At 38.7% G+C, this 21,549-nt stretch overlaps 1 protein-coding gene across 23 annotated transcripts in view; it reads left to right on the top strand.

Moving 5' to 3' along the window:
• Positions 1 to 21,549, top strand: part of ADGRL2 (adhesion G protein-coupled receptor L2) — a 1,061,651-nt gene that overhangs the window by 1,000,012 nt on the left and 40,090 nt on the right. For all 23 annotated transcript variants that reach the window (XM_044073413.1, XM_044073427.1, XM_044073415.1 and 20 more), the window contains 2 exons: positions 7,666 to 7,794; positions 8,584 to 8,680. In XM_044073413.1, coding sequence (XP_043929348.1) covers positions 7,666 to 7,794; positions 8,584 to 8,680 — 226 coding nt within the window. The remainder of the gene's footprint in view (positions 1 to 7,665; positions 7,795 to 8,583; positions 8,681 to 21,549) is intronic.

Raw genomic sequence — 21,549 nt, 5'->3', positions numbered from 1 at the left:
CCGCCAAAAAAAAACAGTGACCCTTCCATGGGATCTTAATTTTTGTATTAGAGAAGCTAACACTTGGTCCATTTGAACCAGCTAATCTGGCTGACTTGAGGTTCTTAACATGGAAAACTGTTTTACTGATTGTTCTGACCTCTGCAAGAAGAGTATCAGAGGTGCAAGCTCTTATGGTGAGTCAACCTTACGTTATTTTCCACAGAGACAGGATTTCTTTGAGAACTAATCATTTTATGCCAAAAGTGGCATCTCAGTTTACTTTAAGCCAAACTGTCCATCTCTCTTTCTTTCCTGAATCTAAAGCAGAAGGAGAAAGGTTATTCCATACCTTGGATGCCCAAAGACAACTCAGTTACTGTCTTGACAGAATTAAATCTTTTAGATGTTAGTATCAAGTACTCATTTCTACAGGGGCTGTTGGACCCTGCCCCTTTCACCTCAAAACTAGTGTTGTTGTTGTTGTTGTTTGTCTTTCAGCTTTTTCCCAGTAAGGGGTCGGCACAGCCGAACTCCGGTCCGCTAATGATTGACAGTAGATTTTTACGAAACGCCGAGGTGCCAGCTCGATGCCCAACCTTCAACAGAGGCACGCCCATTTATGCACACATGTCTTTTGAACACTACCCAACCATGGGGAGGTCATGCAGACTCCACACTGAAGGCACTCCCAAGCCAAGCCGAGAATCGAACGGGAGAAACTCTTGCTGTGAGGTAACAACGTTACTGCCGTACCACCGCGGCATTGTGTAATCTACCAGTATAGCAAAGGCTACTGCTGCAGTGGTCAGTATGATGAACATAGTACACTTATGTAAGTAAACTCACCATAACAGTAGAATTAACTCTGCTGCAGTAGTTGCTCCCCCCTCTTATCCCCCTTGTTTTTCGGTGTGTTGTTTATGCCATAGTGGGGGCACTTATTTTTTGATGTTCCTAGCATTGTCCCTTCAAGTCTCAACTTCTCTGTCTCTGTTGGCCTGAAAGCTCCAAAAGGCTTGGCAACAAATCCTGTCTTTTTTGTGAGATCATCTTGCCTGATGGTTTGAGTACGTTGTAAGTTCTTTGAAGCTTTGGAAGTTGGCCAGCTGTTACATCCTTTTCAGGAAATAGCCCCCATATAGCTAGGGCTACTACATCAGTGATCATTCAAACATCTGTTGTTATAGTTAATGTACTTACACATCTGCACTTGTTTTCAATGCCTTGAACCATCCAGTTTGTAATTACCTTTGGGTAATTACAAAATGAAATATAGATAACCTCTTCCAATGTACAAGTCAAAGTTGTTTGATATTAAATTACTCCCAATTAAATCACAGTTCTCACTTTCCTCCATGGGTTTACAAGTTTCATAATCCCTGTAAGCCACATTTCTTCTTTTATTCAGTACATATTTATCCATATTAAATTCCCTATAGCTTTGCCTCAAGTTTAGTAACTGTCACAAAACAAAAAGGAATATCTCCAATGTGTATTTTAACATTTATTTATTTTACGTATGAAGTGGTAAATATAATAAAGGAGTATTGGCATATACTTTTGACACATGAAGTGTTTAAAATGTAATTTCAAATCACCTCAAGTTTGCCTTTAGAAGAGATTCTAATATTGTAATGGTAGAGTGACACCTAATAATCTATTTAATATGGAAAGTTCAGTGTTGAATAATACAGGAAATATTATTCCAGTTCACTTAAAGTTAATAGATAAACAGGTTTTTTATCAGCATGCATTTTCTTAACAATACAAAGTATGAAACACTCATATCTGGCATTACTGGAGGACTTAAATCCTCAAAGTACAGGGGCAGGATAAAATCACTGAGGATTCAAGTCCTTCACTAATGTCTTACATTACTGAAGGACTCAAATCCTCATTGTTTTAAAAAAAGTACAAGGGACAGGATAAAATAGACAACATCAGGAACAGTTGAGACATGTTTGTCACAGCGCTAATAAAACTACATCAGTAAACCACCTTGTGACTGTAATCACTTTGGCATATGAGCAGTTTATACTGTAGTGCTAAACACGGTATAATGTGGAATAGGAAATTTTAGAGTTTAATAAAGTTAAACAGTACATAAATGCTGGTTAGAAGCAGCCCTTGTTTCATTTACTGTCACATGCTTTTTTTACTTAATGTATACGCTTTCATTAAAAATTCTATTACAAGGAAACAATGGCTAAATAACCCCCTTTGGGCAATTTCTTGAGTACAACAACACTTACTTGTAGAAATATCTCCTGTCATTTCAGAAGAGGTGGCTATTCTCAGGAGACATAGTGCCTTCTGTAGTAATATTTCAAGTTTGTGAAGTAGTGTGGCAGTTCTATATTGTGGAATCCATATAAAAGATAACATGATCATAACATAGGAAAACAAGTTGAGGTATCTGAGTGATGCAGGTAATGTATTCCTTGATATGTACATAGTGTATTTATTAATATTCTAAGAAGTTTGTATTATACTAAATGTAGTAATACACCCCACATATGTTGTAGGGGTGTGGTATCAATACATTCAGTGAGGTAAAGGTTATAATAGTTTTTTTTATTCATATTTTCATTTGCCACATTTATAAAATTGAAACCTGTATCAGAAAACTGCAGGTTTACCTAGTTTATGGGTGCATTAAGGCCATTCACTGTCTACAGTAAGTAGGCAGCTGTGCTGGTGTGTGTTATGCTGCTGCTGTTGACCATTTGAGTCAAGGCACAGAATCAGAGCCAGCACAAAGCCACCAGCCATGAAAACTGATCTGTCAGACTGGCAACTATCAATTAGATTGCCACTGGAAAGTTGTGTAACTCCTGGTGAAGGTAAGACTAGTATTGGCAGCCTGTGTACTTCAAACCAAGCATTTCTGGGGGTGGGGGATAAAGTGAGACCAAAAGTTGCTGTTTTCTTCACATATCTACAAAGCTCTTGATATTTAAACCACGAAGATTGGGACCTTTTATGGGTTTATGCAGCAGTAAAAAGGTACTCCAAGAAAGAAGGCTTTTTAGTTTGAGTATCACTGAATGATGTAGCGCAAATAGCATAAAACCCTGATCAGTGAAGAGTTCACTGTGGGTATTTTTCAAAACTTCATCACAGAACACTTATGTGTGGAAGCTATAGTATACCTAGCCAGTATGCGCATTTTGGGAACTTTATGTGTTAAGGTTCTCAAGATGTTATAATGGAACATTAAGAAAAATCACATCAAGGAAACAAATTTTCTTGTTGTCATAAAGGTTTGAAATTTATTTTAAATAGTACTGATTCTTCTCTGTGCAGTTGCTGCTTTTTGGCATCTCGCAAAGCTATTGAAGCAGTTAAATTGTTATATTTCACGTATGCCTCATTTTAATTCATTGGAACTGTAAAAGATTTGCATGGTATTGTACACAATGATTACTAGTGCATACAAAGTTAAATGTTATAAAAATAAAAAAACAAAAACAGAAATCTAGAACAGTAATTGCTGTGTGTTGTATTGCTGCACATGTCATATTGAAACTTCAGAAGTCAAAGAAGTTTACCCGGTTTCCAAAATCATCTGCAGCATTTAATACTTTTGTGTTCTTTTTTTGCCCCCCCCCAATCTGGTTCTACAATTTTCAATCCTTGTCCATTTGTCTCTTCTCTACTACAAGGCATTTTCCCAAAAGCAACTCAGGAGGAAAGAATTATGAAGATTTTGAGCTCATCAACCTCCAGGGAAAATAAGGGAATTTTCTGTATTTCCCTTTCTCTTGCCAGCCTGACATGCATGCTGATGAAGAGGGAATTGCAGTGTCTACCCAGTGAGGTGTTTGCACTTTGTTGTGTTTGGTGAGTCAGGCTGCATTGCTACATGTTGTTTGATAGACCAGTCATATCAATCTTTCTTGAATCTTGGCCTCTGTCCTTGCAGTTTCATCTAGAATCTACCAGGTATCAGCAGAGCAACAAACCATCACCCCCAACATAGGTGAGTCATCATTGGATGCTTTCTCCCATCTTCCCCAAATCACTTGTCTAGCTGTGGGGTCACTGGATCAAGTGAGATGTAGCCAAGGGTTATCCCTGTACTCCTTGAAGCCTTTTCTGCAGCACTTCACACTTCTGCATTGCCTGATATGGCAAGTTCCATTGACAAAAAAGCCTTTAGTCTAGGAGGTGTATTTCACACAGGTGAACTGGTACACTCGCACATACCCAACTTGAGTGAAGTAGTGTTTGTATACAGAGTTTCATAGATGATTAATTTGCTCCCCACCCTCTCTTTTTTTTCCAAGTACAGATTGCTGTCCTTAGGTTATGTTGTAGATCATAATGAAATGGCAGTATAGTTTTGGTTCAAATCATTACATTTGAATTAGATTTTTAAGACAGTTTGTGTCTTAAAAATAGATTTACATGTGGGTATGTGAGGTATACATACACATTCTGATGCTCATTCTGCTTCTCCAGTAAGCAGAGCTAGGCAATTCTGCCTGCTTTCATTTTTATTGTGAAAAACAGAAGACTGAAACATAGAGATGCTAACTGTCTGAGTAATCAGGATAGGTACAGAGAAATTGCCAGTTCCAAAATGCAGCTTAATTTATTTCTAGCACATATTAATAATACTCACGGTTTCTTGGTTCACACCTTTCAGGGGGTGAAAATTACATCTCTGTCATATGCCTTAAATAGTTTGCATAATTGTTAAAATTCTGACCCATCACAATAAAACAGCTACATCCTCCAGAGTATTTACTGTCATGTCAGAGTTACCTTTTCCCTTTAACATGACTTAGGTGCTGCTAAATGCAGAGAAATCCTTTCGTTACTCAGTTTCTTTATTTCCATTATTTTTCTTGCCCAGATTATGACTGTCCCACCATATTTTTTCATATTCAAATCTTGTATTGTTTCAAAAGAAATATGTTTCAGCCTGCATGAGATAGGTAGGCTTGCACAACTTGGAAAGCAGTGAGAGTCATGTTCCTGCAAGGAAAGCAAGCATGGGCCATGTGAATACATTTTCTCTGGGGGCAATTAATTAATGTTTCATGTAAAAAACAGCTTCTTGAAATTTGCATCTTAAAAATAGGTACATGTGGGTATGTGAGGTACTATTTATGTACTTTTTATTTTGGAACATGAACTATACCTCCATACGGCTATAATCCATATTTGGAGTCAATGTTGAAATGGACATTTTTGCATGATACTGCCAAAAATGGTAGTATCTGTCTCACTGTCTACCCTTTTTTTAAGCCTGCAGGCCGCTTATTTGAATTTCTCTGTTCATCACTTTAATGATGAGTCATTGTGAAACATATATATCTGTATTCCATTGACAAACAAAATGTTTGTACTTTTTAATAAAAGATTTAATGTCAGTTTTCGACAGAAAGCCTGTCATATTTGGGGGTCTGTAGTGTCCTCAAAGTGGTCCTCTTTCAGAAAAGAACATTTGGTTATTTTTTTTTTTTTTTATCAAGGTCATGTTACAGACTGATGTTGGCATAATGATTCAAAAAACACTGTGAACATTATTGCAACTTCAAAAGATTTTGTTTTTTTTTCTTTCCGCACTTTAGTTTGAGTTCTCCATGCTGCTTATTCTGTGTTACTTCAGACTTCATAAAAATAAAAACATAAGCTGGTGGTGGTAAGACAAATCTTTATTCAAACAACTTTTTAGTATTTTTTGTCATAACAGCTGAGACAACTTCAGTCTGAAGAAGTCTTAGATTTGAAGCAAAAGTGCTAACTGGTTGTTTTCTTGAAGGTGAGGACGATGTTCGCCATTTGTCACCATTTCCCTCTTGCTGGTTTAGTTAGCTGCTGTGAATATTTTACTGAATATGGATAGTTTGATACAACACAGGCACTTATCACTGCCTGTTTTATTTTTTGTTTTTTTGAGAGGGATATGTGTCTCAAAAAGGAGTCAACAACAGTTTTATGCCTTAGTCTTTTGAAGTCCAGTGTTCTGCATTACTTTGTGACTGATAAACAGATCCTGATATATTGCAAAATCACAGAATATATTACAGAATGAAACATTATGTGGTGTTGTTAACCCTCTGTTTTTTATTCCCTCCCGTGGTATTGGCTTTAGCCCGCTGTTTTGTATGTGTGTGTGTGTGTGTGTGTGTGTGTGTGTGTGTGTGTGTGTGTGTGTGTGTGTGTGTGTGTGTAACTCTGGATAAAGTAAGCTAATATGACTGCATGTCACTGCTTGCATCCAAGGTAGCTATCAGGATGCATTAATTATAATGATATTCCAGGTTTCATTTCATTTTGTGAGACAAACAGTAACTGCAGCTGCAAGAACTGCCAAACTGATAGGCACTTGCGTTTTTTGGTAGAACAAGACAGTGATATTTAAAGCAGACACAAGAAAGCAAATATGAGAAGTGTAGGTTTAGTAGCTAAGTACTGTATGGAGTATTTCATTTAGGTTTACGCACTTTTTTTCAAAGATAGTGACACAGATATAAAGCACTGCTTATATCTTAACATTTCCGTTCATATAGATTTGCATTACTTATATTTTCCTTTGATCCTTATTTTATTGCTTTACTTAATGTGCAGTATCCATCATTTTATTTTATTGTAGTATTCATTCGCTTTTGGTGCTGCACAGCAGTGGGACTGTTACTCCTTTTATGGTAAATCAGTTTTTATTAGTACTGTTGTGTTGCTACGAAGTGGCAGAAGTTGTGCTAGATTTATTGTATCTGATGTTAGAGTTGTCATTAAATAATACTAACTGAAAATAATGTGGTTTTGTAAGGGTGTGATGCACTTGATGGCATTTTTATATGTGCTTTTCAGGTCAGTGGTAATTTACCATCTACTTCTGCACAACTACACAGAAGCCATATTTTGTTATATAGCAATACTTGATTGAATCACAGGAGAGAGAGAGATTGTGTGTGTGTGTGTGTGTGTGTGTGTGTGTGTGTGTGTGTGTGTGTGTGTGTGTGTGTGTCAGATAAGAATACAGCAGCACGTGTAATGCAGTAGCACAAGGTGTGCGCACAAACTCATGATGTCAGGGAGATGTGAAGGGTTCATTCTGAGCAGGAAGGACAGAAGGAGAAGGTGTAGATACATGCAGCAGATTTTATTCTCTAACTACTACATGGATCTCTGAAAGTACGTTTTCACAGAGAGATTTGTGGACCCATAGAATAGACTACCAGAATGCACAGTGGAGAGGGAATCCACAGAGGTATTCAGCAAGGCATGGTCCAGGTGGAAAAAGGTAGAGTGTAGGGAGAGAGGGAAGCAATGTTAAATGCAGTTAGAATGCAGATTAAATAGGCTTGTTGTCTCTTCTGCAGTTAAGTAAATATAGTATAATATCACTCAGAATTTAAGACTGCAGGTTTACAATACTGCATTCTGAATGTATGGCTACATTTTCTACCTGTTAAAAATAATGTTGCATTTAAGAGTTCAGAAGAAACTCTTATGTATGAACAGCCTTTTGTTTAGGCTTGATTGTAGTCTCATCATGGAATTTTAAATGTGTCATGCAGTTAATGTGATAATTTGCAATTCAGCATACAGAGAGAGAGATTCAAAATATTTTGTAGTACTAGCTATGTTTTTTTTCCCTCAAGGGTAGTTTTATGCATCAGCTTTACAAATACACCAAATATAATCCACCTGATTATTTAACTGCAGGTTCGCAAAGAATACAGCAAATGCTTCCGACATTCATATTGTTGTGGTGGACTGCCAACTGAGAGCTCCCACAGCTCTGTGAAAACATCAACATCGAGAACAAATGCCCGCTATTCCTCTGCTACTCAGGTAACAAAGAGTTTGACAGCATCTTTTAATTAACCTTATTTATAGAAAGCCAGCAGAGACTTGTTCAGCACAAATACACTAATTGTCTCCTTGTTATAATGATCTACACTGGATACAAACCGTTTTTCTTGTGGACTATATTTAGTACAGCACCGTCACCCAGTTCTGTCCAGTATATGAATATTTCCTATTGCTATAAAGCTAGTTTGACAAAAGAGGCATACAGCTGCTTTTTGTTTAGCAACATCCTCAGGTATTTAAAAACTGTTTAAATAATCTAGCTGGGTTTAAAGTAGCAGAGACTTTTTAGAGATAAGCTCGACTGACTTCTCGCTTGCACAGTTGTAGCAAATTGTTTTAACATGACTATAGTATGTACAGTGACAAACCTTCAGATATCCAGAGTTAATGTCTTAAGTTACTCTATTAAAATGAATGCTTAACTTAACGGTTAGGATAATTAAAATTAAATAGGAATGAGAGTAATCATGTCCCATGGACAATGGTGTGATTGTAGACCACTAAAGCAACATGCTATGTGATCAGGTTAAAGAAACAGTAAGTATAAAGAAGAAAAAATAGAACCCTGCACCATTTTACATAGGGCAGTAGATTTGATTATGTGGTTTTGAAGAGAAGTTAAAAAAGAATATCTGAGTTAAGCTGCATGCAGTGAAATTTTATGACAATGTGTCTGTGTGAAGTAGTATGTGGCCATAATTTAGCAATGCTGTCACAAAATAGTTTGCAATCACAGATAATAAATTTGTAACTCTGCGATCTTATCAGAGTCGAATAAGAAGGATGTGGAATGACACAGTGCGAAAACAGTCCGAGTCTTCGTTTATCTCTGGTGACATCAACAGTACATCTACACTTAATCAAGGTCAGTATGCTCATGTTAACATTAGGCTTTGTAAAACCAGTGTATCTTTGCATTTCAACATTGTCAGAGTTGCTGAATTCCATTTTGTCAGTGAACAATTCACTACTTATTTGTGCAGTCTTTTTCGACAGTTATGAAACTTTGTGTATTCCCCACATGGAAGAGTAAGATTTGTTTCATCTTTATCGTTAATACTTTGCAGTGAGAAGACTGAGCTTCTGTTACTTTCTGTTTTGTGCTATTTTTGGTTCTGCTCTAAAATAGGCTATATCCCCAGAACAGTACAAAGTAGCCTCACTAAATTTTCAGAAAATGCTAGTGGGATAGTTGCCTATAAAATTTCCTTAGACTGTTCACCTAACTTCCAAATCAAAGAGCATTTCTATTATGGATTCACTGGAAAAAAAATGTTAATGTCAAATGCATAGTCCTTAAAAACACTCCAGAGTAATTTTGATGTCTCTGAGGAGTATGTAGCAGACTGTTTAAGAAGTTATGAAATGTCAAATTTCTGAAACCACTTAACGCTAAACAAGCTTTGGACACATTGGCTCCAACTATTTCTGTAGCTTTGAGTACATTGTTTGGAAATGTCACTTTTAGGGTCCTAGCCATTTCACGGAAACACAGTTTTGTTCTATTTATTTAACTCCTTCATAGGCTCAGTTTTTTTCATTTGCTTGCTTAATTCTGTTTTTCATAATGAAACAAGATGCCCTCTTCTTTAATCAGTTGCACACCCAGGTCCTTGTTGTTTAGTCTGCCACTGTTTCGGTATAAAGATCTTTGATCCTTGTCAACTCAGTCATTTCTACCATCCAATATGTTTCCTTTGGTTTGGCATATCACTTATACCGATTACGTTGGTAGTTTTTTGCTGTAATCTTGTATGTTATCCACGGAGCTCTTTACCATAATACCACGGGCCAGTCATGAGATCTGTTCTGTTTTTTTTTTTTTTTTTTTTTTTGAGTCAACCTGTGATCATTTATCTGACTGATTAAACTTCGTTAATGTATTTATTCAATTTCTGAGCATTAGTCCACTGTGATAATAATTTGATCACTGAAACTGGCTCCAGTAATCACTTATGTATAAGTCATGGAAGCAAACGGTGACAGTATTGTTGTACTTTGTAGGCAGTGATAGTTGCAGTTAGGACTGCTATATTTTTTGTGTGCTTCGCAACTGTGGACGGTTCTGTATATTTGAGATAGTTTTTGCTGGTTGTAAAAAGCAACATTTGTGTTTTTTTTTTTTTTTTTTTAGCAAAGGCATGTCCAAATTGCCTTTTAAGTTTTAACACTAATTTCTACTTTTCTGCTTTTATCATGTCTCTTGCGAATGTAACTTTCAGAAGGACTGTCTTTGTTTTCTTTATGAAAGATCTTAATGCAGAAATGTTAGGAAATTTTTAATTCAGGTCAGACTAGTTGATTGAACTTTTGTTTTGTCAGTTTTATGTCTGTCACAGGCCCAGCACTCATCAACAGGTGAATATCTTTCAGAACAGGTTAAGTTTTTGTCTGACCAGTTTTTTGCAAAAATTGTTACTCTGTTTTTGGATCCCGTACATGTATGCTCTTCAACTTGGTATGTGGCTTATTTACACAAAATATTTTTTAAACTGTCTAATGTAGCCATTTAGCAGTTTCTTCATGCAGAGTATGTGTGTCGCTGAGAGTAGACCCCAAAGATTCTACAAAAACATTTCAGCATCTGTAACTGTGTGCTCTGGAAACAGCAGGATATAACTTTCTTCCATTTTCCTCTTTTCTTTAATTATTCTGAACTGTGTGGACATTTTTTACCCACTGGGATATGTTTTTGCAAGTGACACACTCAGATCTTCTTCTGGAGTAGGCTAGGAGATTGGTAGTGGATGAAGTTTCCCTCGGGCAGCTTTTGTAAAAACGTAAGGGTCTTTTTTTAGATAAAGTATTAGTGTCATGCTTTACTTGGTCTCTCTTGCTGTTTCTATGAGCCCTTCTTTTATCACCAAATTCTTAGTTTACACCAATTTCCTATTGAACTAAAACTGATAAATGTGCAGAATAAATAAAAACAGGCCTTTAGGCTGACTTCTTAGAAGTCTGCTTCTATGTGCCACTCCAGAATCTGCTAGTATGCTGTTCATCTCAACACAATGATTAAAAACCCAAACTGGTTGATCTTCAAAACATGCCAACTAAGAGACATCTGCCCACAAGTATCTAGATGTTTGGTTAGATCCCTTTCTCTCCCTTAAGCGCCATGTGGTACTAGCCTCCACCTATGTTCTAAAGCATCTTAGAGACTTTCAAACCTTTTAGCCTTCCAGTACTGAAGAGCCCTTCAAACAGACATTCTTTTCTGAGTGCTAGAATACACAGAACCAGTTATTACTTTAAACTGTAGCCACAACATTTTCTTCTGTCAAACATCTCGAAGTAGCACACTGTTTCTCTTTTAAGTAATCGTTAGCGTCACTGCTCTTCCTGAAAAGATTGAATTCTCCCAACGAATGCTCAAATCACATTTTTCCATATCATGTCTCACTTTCAGATTACTTGACCTGCCTTTCCTTTGCCGGCTGTCTTTCAATCAAAGGATATCTGGCAGACACAGGACTTATCCTTAAGACACAGGACTTATCCTTAATAGATTAAAGTTTGACCTGGCTGTTGGTGAAAAAAGCTTCAGAAGAATTGTAAATGCAAATATGAATTTCCTCCCTCCTTGTCTGTTCAAATAAGGATTGAAAGGATGTGCCCCTTATTCAGAACAGCCTTGCTGACCCACCTGACCAAAATGTATGACTTCTGTATATACTCTTAGACAGTACTTGACTACATCTTATTTCTGTTGACTGATCATACCATGTTAGTGATTCACATTAGGCAGCATCACTAAACATTTAGAGGCACCAGCTTCAAGTCACATAAAATGTGCATGTATAGTTAAAGTACTTAAATACTCACTCAAAGTTGTTTACTTTATACTCCGTATCCTCTGCAAATTATTTAAAATTATTTGCACTCAGCTTGCACTGATATTGTCTTATTGTACACTTTCTTCTATTTTTCAAATTAGCTATGACTTTGTAATTCTGTTTTCTTTAAAATTCTGTTATGATTGATTTGTAAATTTTTTTGCCACTTGCCCAGGTCATGATTGAATAGGGTCAGTCCAACAAATTATAAATGAGTAAATAAATAGAAGTAAAATCAGAACATGTAGTTGCAGTTAGAGCTGTTTCTTCTGGGCTTGTAGCCAAGCAGCTTAAAGTCAGAACCATATCAGGGAGACTTGAATCCAGTGTTTGCATTACAGTTATATCTGTGTTTTGACTCAGAAACAGAAGAAGTACAACTTCTGTTAAGAGTGTCAAAGTGCATTCCTTGTAGTCCTGGTCATTTTCTTTCCTTAGTTAGGTTTTATTATGCATTTCAATACATTTATTCTTAACTGTGTTTTGGATCAGTTTGTCTGCGGGTATTTCCAAAGATACATTACAAACTTGGTCAAAAAATGAAAGGATCACTACTAGATTGTTTATTTTCCAAATTAGTGATCCTTCCATCTACAGCCCCCTTTTCCTATTTTGTATGTAGGGTCAGGGTGTCACATAAACAGTGACAATCATCTTGAGCCGGTATTAAGGCCAACACATGGTTAGCCCTTCAGTAATGCTTCTCCAGATTTCTTGCATTCATAAGGCCTTTTCCCTTCAGAAACTGTGGAGGCATTTTATATGTTGTAACCATCCCTGGTGCCAGTAATAACACCGAGTACAAAAATGTACAGAATAAAAGCACCTTTAATGAGAGAAGTTTTAAGACTTCAGTAAACTCCAGGCTGTAAACTGAAACTAATCCAAATTAAAAGTGCTCTTCAGCCAGAGTCTTCCTCCAATTTCCACCCTTCCCATTCCACAAAGCCATTAGCTCAAAGAAGCATCTCACACACGCACATGCACACACACACATGCACACGTGCACGTGCATGCGAGAACACACACACACACTCTCTCTCTCTCTCTCTCTCTCTGGAATGATCATTCTGTTCTAGATTCACACTAGTATTGCTTCTAGTGGGACTGCTCTTTATTTTGTAAGTGTCTTATCCAGACAGCTTCTGTCATTGACTCCAGGCTTTCTTGAATCCTAGCCTAATGGTTATCCTGTTTCAGCAATATTTTAACGCAGAGCTGTTTTTATACTTGTCTGTAGATGAATATTATAGCAGTTATCATCTTTCGTGTGCATGTATATGCATTATATAAGATGTTCGTGCTCACGTAGCTGTTTAGTAATCTCTATCTCCATCAAAAAGATTTATTGACTTTTTTGTCTTTTTCCCATATGACAATAACAGTTGAGCTGAATTTGACAATCGTGTTTACTGCCTTTGGAAATCAACTGTTGAATGAGACAGTTGCTGTATTTGAAACTGAAATGTTAGTTTAAGCCTTCAAGTGGTTATTAGTGAGAGTACAAAAAGACTAGGATACAGCATCAATTCAGTGACCGTAGTATGAAAGTTTATGGTCTGGCCTTTTCCTTTCTTGTAATTCTGTTTTGTTGTTGTAACTCTGATATTTAAGTATTGGTGCTGTTGGCAGTGTTGTTTCTCATTCCATTTGTTTATTATAAACATCATTTTGTGCTAGGATCAACATATTAGTGTTATTTGTGATTTGAAAGTTTTATTAAACATAACACACTAAATAAATTTGAGACCAATTCTGGCAAAAAATAGTACTAATCAAATATTTGGGTCTATATTACCTTATTGAAATGCTTCTCTATCAACACTGAATCACTGAAATTCACTTCCACGAATCAAGGAATTTTTCCCAGACTGAGGAAGTAATTGATTGACACCACAACTTTGCCCTTTTCCCCACTGTAGTGGGATCCCGGAGTTGGTATATATATATATATATATATATATATATATATATATATATATATATATATATATATATATAGTCGGGGGGTGTGGGGGGGGCAAAGTGGGGTGCTTTTGCCCCCCACTTTGGTGGGTTTTATTTAGTGCGGTGTGTGCTGTAGTGTGTTACAGGGCAAGTGTTTCCCTACCCTGGGAAAAAATCCATGGTTCACAGAAGTGAATTTTAGTGATTTTTGTGTCAATGGAGAAGAATTTGATGGAAGTACATTTCGATAAGATAATATAGACCTGACTAAACATGTTTAAAGTTAAGTTATAAGATAAAGCTGCTGGGCTTTATTTCTTAAATACACAACTTTGGTACACAAATTAAAACTTTATATGTGAAGTTGTTCAGTCTCGTCGTTCATTCTTTACTGATGGGTTTGGAGCCAATCCCTCGGTTCTGATATGGCCAATTGCAAAGCTCGAGGTCTTCAAATAGCTCGAGGCCAAGTCCCTATCCCATGATTCACCTGGAATTAGCCCAGATCTAGTTTGCCACTGCAGTAGATCAGAGGTTCTGAATTAGCTCGGGCCAGTAAACAGTTTTTTTCTATTTCTTTATTCTGATATTTAGATAATTGCTATACTTACTTAGTTTTACAAAGCTCTTACAGCTTTATAGTGTGTATTTCTGCATTTTAGTCCCTTCCCTTAGTGTGTTATAAAGTCTTCTAGTGGCCTCTTGTTTTAGGCCTAGTTTTAAAGTTTTTGCTAGTTATTAGAGTATGCTTAGTCAGTAACTGTTGTCACATTTTTTGATATAAAAATTATTTAGTGTGTAGAGTTTTTTCTCTTTAGTGTGCTTAGCCTTCAGTTGTTTTAGGAAAGGCTTAAAGTTATAATTACTGTTGCAGTTTTTTGTATTAACAGTAATTTATCTGACTTGGATATTTCATAGGATATTTAGACAGTGTGTTTTCGTAGCAGCTATCTTTCCTTTCTTTCATAGTCTGCTTATATTGTGTATTAGACAGTTGTGCTGACAGTAAAGGCTTTTTTACTGTCACATATATATATATATATATATATATATATATATATATAAATATATATATATATATATATATATATATATATATATATATATATATATATATATATAGATATATATATACACACATATATATATGTATATATATATATATATATATATATATATATATATATATATATATATATATATATATATATATATATATATATATATATATATATATATATATATATATAGATATAGTGACCTTTGCATTTCTGCTGTGTGTGTGTGTGTGTGTGTGTGTGTGTGTGTGTGTGTGTGTGTGTGAGACTTAGCCTGATTTTTTTTAAGGCTTCTTGTAGTTAATTACTGCCAAATTTGTATTGTGTGACAGTAATTTGTCTCAAATGGCTGACCAAGACAAGTGCCCCAAGTCTGAGTTTAAAAAATGCCCAAAGTGTGGCCAAAAGATGTCTGTAACAGACAGCCACATTAGTTGTGTATACTGTCTAGGAGCTCTACATTTACAAGACAGCTGTGTTGTATGCCATTCCTTCTCCTCTAGGGTCTTACAGGAAAGGAATAGAAAACTGATTGACAGAGGGTTGTTGAAACCATCATTTCAGGAAGCTTTGAGTGACCAAGATGGATCCAGCAAGTCCTCAAAGTCTTCCAAGACTTCGGACTAAAAAAAATCTAAAAGGTCTTCTTCTTCGGCTCCACTGCCATTGGAGCGGACAGTCTTTACCTTTCGGAGCCGATTCCCAGTCTTGGAATCGGTGTCTGAAGTGCCTAAGAGTCCACTACTTCAATCAGTACCACCTTTGGTACGCTCCTCTCGATCCTCTATCAGCCTATCCGATCTGAATGTGGATCATGTGGTGCAGAAGCTGTTGTTGGCACCGACCTTGGCAAAAATGTTATCAGCTTTGACCCAGATGGCTTTGGAGCCAAAGACCCTTGCAACAGCTCAAACTATTCCTCCTCTGAGCCATGCTGGTCCTTCGGAGCCAGAGGAGTCAGACCTGATGTTAGTGGAGCCCTCGGAGCCGATGCCTCTTCAATTGTCTTCGGCTCCATGCACTCCGACATCCTCGGTGCCAATTGAGGACTCTAGGAGCTGACACTCTCTGGTTGGGTCTGGGGAGGATAGTCGGACCGACTTGTTTGTTCCAACTCTGCTCTCGGGGCCTTATCTTGGATGAGCTCAACTCCTACCTCGGGCTCAGAGCCCACTGTCCCAATGCCGAGGGTGTCAACAGTTTCTTTGGATCTGCCGGCCCTCTTGCATTGGAGCAGAGGTACTTTCAATGCCATGAGGAGAGTCACGTCTCCTAAGACATCCTCGAACTCACGTCTGCTTTCCTCCTCCCCTAAAGTGCCTGTGTCTGCTTCTGCCTCGCACATCCTGACCAAACATAGAGACCCAGAGCCTCAGGAAGCCCCATTGGGTGGCCCCAGCTCTTCCGAGACCTCACCAGAAGCTCCCACTGATGAGGTTCCCAGGAAGAGAGTGTGTAAGAGGAAACATCTAGACTCCCCACAGGAGTCTCTAACATCAGATACTGACTTAGATGAGTCAGAATGGTCCCCATGGTCCCCCTCTGAGGATATCTCATTCACTGAGATACTTGAAATCCGTAGGCAGAGGGGTGACTGGCAGTCCAAGAGCCCTACTGAGGATGAGTCAGTTCTCCTGAAGGCTTTCGGGTCTCAGCTCTCCACCTATTGGGTGTCTCCACCCTTCAATGAGCTGATGCAGCTGGTCTCATGAAGACCGCGGGAGTCTCTGGATACTATGGAGCCTGTCCCTAGGAGGCCTAATAAATTCATTTCTGCCCCCCTTGACAAAACATTTTTAACAAAAGGTGTTCCTGTTGATGCCATGGTGGTGGCAGCAACCACCAAAAAGGAAATGTCTGAGACTTTCTCGTCTATACATCCTCCTAACAGAGACTCCAGGATTATGAATAGATACGGGAAGCACATGTTTAGTTCAGCGACCTTTGCTCTTTGTTCACTCAACTATTTGACCCATTTTACCAGGTTACAAAGAGATCTCCTTAAGGAGCTTGGAGATGCCCTTCAGGGTACAGTAGCTGCATGAGCTTTCAACAAAGTTGCCGCCCAGCTTGCTACCCTCAATTCTGTTGTCAGCTCATCCATGCGTGTCATCTGTTATGCAGCTGATGGAAAGAGTAGGGCAGCAGGTACAGGAGTTGCTCTTAAGAGACATTCCTGGATGCGTTTGTGTTCCTTCATGGAGCCCTTCAAGTTATCCTTCGTGAACACTCCCTTTGATGCCTTTTCAGGCCTAAAGTGAAGGAAACCTTAACCAGGTGTGAACAGGATGGAAAGACTGTCTGCCGTCAGGGTCCATTTTTCCACCCTTACCCGATCCTACCCTAAAGGTCAAAGGGGAGGAAAAATGTGGTTCCGAAAAGCCCAAGGAGCCTTTCAGGACACACTTGGTTAACCCCCCTCCAGAGGCAGAGGAGGGGGCAATAATGGATGACGCTGCCCTCGTGGCAGAGGGGGTCCGCAACACCAGGGTGACAGTGATCACTTCTCTGGGAAGCCCTACCAGCACTTCTGAGAGGAGGCCCAACTGTCCTGCTCTGGAGGCAGTCAGGGGGTCGCTTATCTTTGTATCCAGACGCTTGGCTCAAAATATCAAAAGACAGCTGGGTACAAAGCATAATTTCCAGAGGATACTTCATCCCATTCTTCACACCCCTTCCACTCATAAGAAAAATCCCAGATGTTCCACCCAATTACAGGGAACAGGCAACAATAGAGGGCCAGACGTTGCTAACAAAGAGTCATCCAATCAGTCCCAGCAGACCAGACAGGATCCGGAACATACTCAAGATTCTTTTTGGTTCCAAAGAAGATGGGGGACTGGACCCATATTGGACCTCAGTAGACTGAACCAATACATAAAGAAAAAGAAGTTCCAGATGGTCATGCTTCAGTCTATACTTCCCTTCTTAGGGAAAGACAATTGGATGTGATCGACAGATCTCAAGGATGCGTACGACCACATAAAGATGGCCAGACCATTCATGGATCACCTGAGCTTCCGGCTGGGTGCCAATCATTACCAGTTTCGAGCCCTGCCCTTTGGTCTCACTACAACCACCAGAGTGTTCAACAAATGCATGGCAGTGGTCACGGCTCACCTGAGGTTTCTAGGATTCCAGATGTTTCTGTACCTAGACGATTGGCTCCTTACCGCCACCAACAGGCATCAACTCGTTCAGGCCAGGGAGTTCACTCTGTCACTCTGCAATCATCTGGGCATTAAAATCAACTCAGAAAAATTTGCCTTGTTACCATCGCAGCATATCATTTTTATCGGAGCAGAGTTGGACACCATTACCACCACACTAAGGCTCCCAAAAGAAAGAGTGTTTCTTCTTTGCCAGCATGTCAGCGTTCTGATATCAAAAGACAGAGCACCAGCATCAGAAGTTCTGAAATTATTAGCCATGATGGCAGCAGGAAATTCTAGCCATACCACTAGCTCATATGCACATGTGGATTCTACAATGGCTGTTGTTCACTCAATGGTCTTACCAAGAGCTTCCCATGTCTCACAATATAATGATAACCAATTCCTGCAAAAAGGACCTTCAGTGGTGGCTGATCTCACTTCATGTCATGATAGAATGCCCATTTGTGCTACCCCCTCCAGCAGCCATGGTTACCACGGCCGCTTCCCAATTTAGGGTGGGGGGAATTTTCAAGGAAAGACAGCCCAAGGCACATGGACTGATCAAGAGACACATCTGCATATCAATGTCCTGGAGATGAGAGCAGTATTTCTGGCATTGCATTTATTTCAGGACTCTCTTCCTCTGGGTACAATTGCTATTCAGACAGACAACATGTCGGTGGTCTGGTATTTGAACAAGCAAGGAGGAACCAGGTCCTTACCCCCTTTGTCACAAGGCTGTCAGAGTATGGCAGTGGGCTGTTTCCACCCAGCACTTTCTGTTGGCAACGCACATCCTGGGAAAATCCAACATAATAGCAGACAAGCTCAGCAGGGCTATCTTGTTGCCACACGATTGGTCCCTCAAGAAAGAAATAGCAGACAGGATTTTCCGCAGGTGGGGCCAGACTTGCTGCAACCTTTTTGCCAGTCACATGAACATGAAATGCAGAAGCTACTTTGCCCTGATTCCCCCTCTGGGAGAAGACCCAAGGGACGCACTCGTACACAATTGGCCTCCGGGTCTCCTTTATGCATTTCCACCAATCCCGTTGATACCCAAGGTTCTACAGAAAGCAAAAACCCTGGGAAGGACCATCATTCTAATAGCCCCTCATTGGCCTCTTCAGATTTGGTTCCTCTTCCTTCGACTTCATCTTTTGGAGGATCCTTGGATTCTGGACCTAGTTCCAGACCTTCTGACGCATTCATCGGGGATCTTCATCCCTCTTTGCAGTCCCTGAAGCTGGCTGCTCCAGTTCCCATCATAGCCAGGTTCCATAACCTCTGAAGTGAGACAAAACAGATCCTTTTATCTTCTCATAAATCTTCTACTAGGAAGCTATATCTTGGCAAATGGAAAAAAAATTTCTATATGGGCCTCTAAAAATAATATTGATCCTTACTAAGCCCCTATGGCCTTCATATTAGAGTTCTTAACTATGATTTTTAACAAAAGAGCTGCAGCAGCAACAGTTCGTGTTCAAGTGGCTGCCATTTCTAATTTTCATCAATTTTTTAATGGATTTGAAGGGTTGAATGTCATGTCTCACAAGTTATCCAAAGCCTTTCTCAAAGGAACTTTTCATATTAGACCACCTGTGAAATCTCCCTATTCTCCATGGAATCTACATTTTATTCTTTCCCTGATAATTCTTCTGCCATTTGAATCAGCTTCCTCTTGTGACCTCAAATTTTTATCATGAAGACCATCTTTCTGGTAGCTATTACTTCTGCCCGCAGAGTGTATCCATCAAGCCTTCATATTTGATATTCCATGCTGACAGAGTTTCACTTAGAATAACCCCCTCATTTTTGCCCAAAGTTTGCACTGAAACCAATCTCAACCAGATTATTGATTTGCCAGTCTTCTTCCACAACCATTCAAACAATTTAGAGTATATGCTGCACAAACTTGATGTTCACATACAGGTCAGATTTTATTTGGATAGAACAAAAGATTTCAGGAAATCAGACCAACTTTTTTTTCATTCTTGGACTCCTGGAAGGGTAGACCAGTGGCTAAAACAACTCTTGTCTAAATGGTTATCTGATTGTATTACCTTTGCCTATTCAGCTGCTAATATGCCTTTTCAACACAAGATTAAAACTCACTCAACCAGAGCAGTTTCTGCATCATCTGCTTTTTCTACCAAGCTTCCCATTGATAACATTTGTGCAGCAGCCACTTGGATAAAACCTTATACCATTATCTCTCATTAGAAAGTTGACAAGGCCTCCAGGGACAGGGCTTCCTTTGGTTCCACAGTCCTGAGAAATATACTCCAGTGAGCCACCCGAGTTTGATGGTGCTTGGGACGCTACCCATCAGTAAAGAATGAATGACGAGATTGAACAACTTCACATAAAGAAGTTATGTACTTACCATAACGTTCCATGTGAGTTGTTCATCTCACCTTAATTCTTACGTCCCTCCCTCCTACCTCCTCCTGGGCTGTTAGATGAACGAGATGCTGGATCCATCCTGATTACTCAATCCTTCTGTATCCTTCTCTTGGGAGTGAAAGAATGACATATGGTATTATTATACGTAGCAAACAAGATCTGAGGTAATTCCAGGTGCATCATGGGATATGGACTTGGCCTCGAGCTATTTGAAGACCTCGAGCTTTGCAATTGGCCGTATCAGAGCCAAGAGATCGGCTCTGAATGCATCAGTAAAGAATGAAGGCGAGATGAACAACTCACATGGAATGTTATGGTAAGTACATAACTTCTTTTTCATTAAGATTGTGATACAAGCCAAATTATTAACTAGGCAAGCTCCTCCAAAACTAGCTGATCTGATTTTCTACTCTGTGCTCCCATTACCTTCTGATATTTCATGATGTGAGAATACAGGGGGGTGCTTTTAGTAAGTTAATGGAGGCCTACAATCAGTTGTAAAATCAAAGCGACCAGTTTTAGTCATTTGTGTCATGGTTAAGTATCGTTTTTTTTTCATGTGGTCATTTGAAAGTCTTCGCTGATTTATGAAAAAAAGATATCCTTTTAAAAATTTTCATCAACCTTGTGTCTGTTTACTGAAAGAGGGAAGTATGAACTTTGAAGAGATCTAGTAGTAGCTATTCATGCCAGGAATGAACTGTCTAAGCTTTTCATTAGTGCACTGAAGAGAATATGCTTATTTATTTTGAGGTGGGGACTATGCCCAAGGTACTAGGCTATGAAGACTAGTACCTTATGTTTGCAATTACTTTTTTACTTTAAATGGTCTTGCATTCCAAAGACATTTTAATGCTCTTGGGGTTTGTCATTTTGATTTCATGCAATGAAAAGTATATACTATTAATACCATAATGTGAACATCTGCATTTTATTTATCTACAGTTTTGGCAACTGAACAAATCCCACAGGAATGTTATTACCATTTCTTTCAGGGGAGACTCTCAGAGCTTATGGTTTAGTTTACCTAATGGATAATAGTATAATAAATGGCATTAAGACAGTGAATATACAGTACAGTAAATAGAAATAACATCAGCAAAAGCAAGGCATAATTTAAGTAAAGTAGTGCACATACAATAAGAAACAAAAATGCAAAGCTGATTAGCATAGGCGCACTTTAGATTCAGATTAGAATTATGTTTTCGGGGGAAGGGGCTGGCACAACCTAATACTTGAAGAAGAAAATTGTTTGCCTTTTTGTTATTTCCTTGATGGGCATTGTTCTCAACAGTCTTGTTGCCATGCTTCCCCTACACCCTACTTTTGTGG

The sequence above is a fragment of the Protopterus annectens genome, chromosome 5.part1 (assembly GCF_019279795.1).
Source record: "Protopterus annectens isolate FY-2018-M chromosome 5.part1, PAN1.0, whole genome shotgun sequence".
NCBI classification, from domain to species: domain Eukaryota; kingdom Metazoa; phylum Chordata; order Ceratodontiformes; family Protopteridae; genus Protopterus; species Protopterus annectens.
This window is presented reverse-complemented; position numbering and strand designations above follow the sequence as displayed.